Source organism: Drosophila innubila, assembly GCF_004354385.1.
Source record: "Drosophila innubila isolate TH190305 chromosome 2L unlocalized genomic scaffold, UK_Dinn_1.0 4_B_2L, whole genome shotgun sequence".
Classification (NCBI taxonomy): Eukaryota; Metazoa; Arthropoda; class Insecta; order Diptera; family Drosophilidae; genus Drosophila; species Drosophila innubila.
The window spans coordinates 11,981,099-11,985,714 of record NW_022995372.1 but is presented as its reverse complement, the minus strand read 5'-3'; the positions used below and the strand labels follow the sequence as shown (position 1 = coordinate 11,985,714).

At 34.8% G+C, this 4,616-nt stretch overlaps 1 protein-coding gene across 1 annotated transcript; it reads left to right on the top strand.

Moving 5' to 3' along the window:
* Positions 1-227: 227 nt before the first annotated feature.
* On the top strand, positions 228-1,156 carry LOC117780619. The gene is made up of 2 exons (XM_034617220.1): positions 228-809; positions 882-1,156. The coding sequence occupies exon 1, from the start codon at positions 391-393 to the stop codon at positions 805-807; it is 417 nt and encodes a 138-aa protein (XP_034473111.1). The 5' UTR covers positions 228-390; the 3' UTR covers positions 808-809; positions 882-1,156.
* Positions 1,157-4,616: the final 3,460 nt, after the last annotated feature.

Below are 4,616 nucleotides of genomic sequence, written 5' to 3'. Positions count from 1 at the left end.
TTCGCTCGATGCCACGTACTCGCTTTCTCGCTTTCTCGCTCTCTCTCTCTCTCTCTCTCTGTTGGCATTTGTGTACTCTGTGTGAAAAATGAGCGGAAATGAGATTGCTGCGGCTTTAATTTTGTTCAGAGTGCGATCCGTTAACGTAAATTTAAGCTGGCGTTGCCTGAACATTTCAGATATTAAACAAATTGGGATTATTCGTTAATACATAAAGCCTTGACGCGGCAGGCCCTTTTAGAAAGCTAGGAAACTAGAAAGTCGTTTAAATATTAGTTGTATTCAAATTTTATTGCGAAACGTCAAGCTAAAGATTCCACACCCAAATTACACATTTTGAAAGACTTAACTAGTTTATTTCGAATTCGTTGGACAAACTGATTGCCTGCAATGCACAGTCTGCCCCAAATTTTTGCCCGTCAATTAAATGCCGGCGTGGTCCTGACCCAAGAGTTAAGCATGAAAATATTCAAGTACGAGACGCTCAATCGTGAACAATCCGAGCTGGATGATGAGATTATTAAAATTCGCAAGAAACAGGATAATATTGAAGATAATCTTGCCGAAGCCTTGGCCGAAGGGGAGTTTCAACGCTGCCAGAATGGCGAACTATTGGGCACACCCAGCGAGGAGGAGCTATTGGACATATTCAAACAGCATCTAAGCCGTGTCATTGACAAGCTGGCTTCCAAATACGAGCGCAAAATCTATCTAGAGATGGACCTGCGAAAGATGAAGACAGCCATCGAAAAGGATATTGTAGCAGCTAATGAGGAGACAGCTGCTGCAAATAAAGATTCCCTCTAAATGTGATGACTCTTTTACATGAATTTGAAAATTTTTATTCAATTTAATACGATTGAAACCCAATCATTTCACAGGCAAGCTCAAAATCATGTTCGGGAGGAATCTTTATACTACAACTTCCAATCTCTATTGTTGGAAAACAAGCATACAAATACTTAATGACTTTGGTTCAAGTCGACGATACCCGCAATCTGATTGCATCTATACTTGGAATTTTTAAATTATATTGTTTGAGTTAAAGCTACACTTCTTATACATACATATTGTCTCGGAGGTTGCTGCTTCCCTAAGTCTGTGTTGGTTTTCAGATTCATATGTGAATAACAAAAATATAAAAAAATTAATTATAGATTACTCTATCAATTCACGAATTCATGAAATTTCACAAATCTTGTATGGCCTAAAAGCAGACAAAGAAGGCATAAAACATTTTATTTAAAATGATTAATATTCAATTATATTCTCAGTATATACTCTGTGTGCTTTCAACTGTTGACTAAATATTATTTAGCTTATTATTCTTAAATATGAGGGTCATGACTGATCCCTTGGCTTTTCATGCAGCATTGTCTCTTTTTTCGTCACATTGGATAGTGTCATTCATATGCAAATGACACTTAAACCGCCCAAAAATTTCAATGAATTTAAATTACCTATAAATGTGGAGACAGAGAGGGAAATGTGTGTAAAGAGCGTGCGAGAGATACAGACCCAGGAACTAAGCAAAGATCTGGGAGGGAAAAATGCAGGCGCGTATTTTAATTAATAAGGCCACGTTGACGGCATCATTTGCTGTTTGAGCCCTTAGATTTTTTCGCTGCACGAATTTCCCAACGGCATTTGTCTAATGCAAAAACAACACTCACACATACACACACACAATAATAAAAGGCGAACAGTTGAGCTGGAACAAAACACAATATAACAAAAAAAAATACAAAAATGATGAAATGAAACAAAAGAGAAATAGAGATATCTCATTATGGAAAAGCAGGCCAAACGAGCAGTGCCACGTTGAACACATTCACACACACACACACACACATACATATAGATACGCACACCCACAGAGATACATAAGAAATGAAATGAAAAAATTATGCGAAAAAAATACCATTCTTTAGTCCGAGCTGTAGTTCGACCCCTTACTGCATGTATGTATGTATGTACGTGTGTATTTATGAATTTGTTTACAACGACCAACTGGACAACTGAAAAAGTCTGTAAAAAATGTTTCATATTACTGTGTATCTATCGATATCCTGTATGCAAGCCTAATAAGTTTTTTCTTTCTTTAAATTTATGCAACCTTTCAACTATTTAAGTTATACACTTTTTATTCAGTATTATTTTAATTTTAACTTTTTTCTTTTAATTTATAATGATATTTTGTATATTATTTAAGTAAAAAGTCTGTAAATCAAATGGGCAATCTTTCAACAACCTAACCATTTAATTTATATTACAACTGTAAATCAATAATTTATTCTATCAAAATCTATAGAATTTTTTTTTAGAGATGTCAAGTGTTCTAGACCTAAGGACAGGGTATCTTCTATTCATTTCTCGAAACTTATAGCATTCTCCTGTATATTGCATTGTTCTTCGTTGTCTCGCAGAAGACGCTTGCTAAAAATAATCAGAACGTAATAAGCAGCTCTTCAAGAGGCGCAAACAAATGAGCCATATAATGATATTTCTTAGGACCCCATTGTACTCGAACAGCGTGCGATTTACATATATTGTCAGGTTTGTTTCTTTTGGTTTTTTTTGTTCGTTTTTTGTTTGCCCGCTGTGAAAATTAAGCAATTTCCCAACATCTGATGAAAGCTGACTTTCCCATTTCTATGTAGTTTAAGGTAGTTTACAAACATTTTTTGTAGCTTCATCGGCTTTGCACACTTTTAGGTTATCATCGTCATAGGACAAAGCCGGATTACAAAAAGGATTTGTGGCTCTTTACAAGGCATTACAACTAGTGTTTCTTTTTATATAGCCTTGTTTTTTTTTAATATAATACAAAGCAACAGTCGCCGCGGGGGCAGGATGCTTATGGAGACTACACGGTCCGGGACAGCCTATCGTCATGCAAATCGCCTGGCAATTTGGCTGAGTAACTCGACCATCAAAAGATGGTCAGCCAGAGATTAGGTCACCCCATTGTTGGCCTTGTTCATTGCTTTAATTTTGCTTTGTTCAAGCAAATATTTACACTGCAAGCCGAGTTGTTTTTAATAAGTTAGCTGCGGTCTCTCAAAATTCACGGCTATTTTGCACTGAGTGCTCACATAATTAAAATTGTACACATGTGCCTCTTACCTGTGCTATATAATAGTCCGTTTCACACCCCTTGTTATACCTTGCCCGTACCACATGTAGTATGTGTGCTGCGTAAGTTATATGAAAAACTATTTGCTCTGGCTCGTGAAAGTTAAAAGCCCCGAGTAAATTGCACATCATTATTACGAGCTAGTGGGAAATAATGCTTAAATAAGACTACAATGTGGTATATTTACTCGCCAAGCACATAGTACGGAATTTAACAATAAAGTAGTTAGTTTACCTGAGTGGAAAACTCTTTTTAATTGCAGATTAAATAAAATATTTAGGTAGAAACTAATAAATTAGATATAAGAGAGGCATTCTACAATATGTAACAGCCTAATTAATTAACATTAAACTGAGCATTTATCTTAACAACCAAATATAGCTGTACACAAAAGTATACGTATGCATTGAAACAGCTCAAAGAGATTTTGTCGCTTTACTTGCGTATTTCAATTGAATTGCAATATGCAAATTCAATTTAAAGCGCATTACAATCTATAAACAGAGTAATCCGAATTGAAATAGCAAACACACATGTTGCACGCTACATTGGTGCATGTGGCAAGTTGCCATTTGGAACAATAAAAAGCGCTGTTGGAAAATTGTCGTAATAAGTTTAAAAAAAAAAAATAAAAAATAAAATTCATATGTGCAAATACATTTGTAGAGATTTATTTAAATATCTAACCAATTTGTTTGACAAATATCATGGCCATGTGGAATTTCACACAAACAACTATGAATGCTTGCGTGACCCTTATCAATGTGAAATGTAACGATTTCAAAGTTCGCAATATTGAAAAAAAAAAATAGAAGAAAATTTGAGCATGCATGTGAGCATTTGATATTTTCGCATTGGTTACAAAATGGTTTTTATTGAACATTGGCGCCGTCGTCATATTTAGCTTTTATACCCTTTATTTGCAGAGTGTAATATAAGGGTATCAACCGCCGCTCAAATCGATTTAAAATCTATAGGATTATAACAGTAATACAGTTTGTTAGTGTTAAAGTATATTTTCAGCTTCAACAAGAAAAAAATCGAATTTATTCAAATTGTGTCTTTCTATGCATAAATTCAGTTTTTCGTACAGGGTATCTCATAATCGTACATTCCCATTTAGGGAAATACTCATTTGTTTTTAGCTCGCATTTTGGCACACCGTTTTTATGTAAAATTGGAGATTCGGATGCTGAAAATAAAAAGCGTGCAACTGCTGTTATTGACGTGATCCTGGAGCTTGAATATTTTTGCAGGACATGTTGATTTAATGTATTCGGTTTTTAAAATCAATTATAAAGGTTAACCAATAACTGACTTCTGGTATTAATTGCTTGAACAAAAATTGCATTGCAAAAACAACTACTTTTAATTAATTTGAATTTGTAGTTAGACAAACGAAACAATTCCAGCAGTTTCAGGTAAATGCCTCCCGCTGTTTCATATTGTTGTCATTATGTGGTTAAGTTCGAGCATTTGA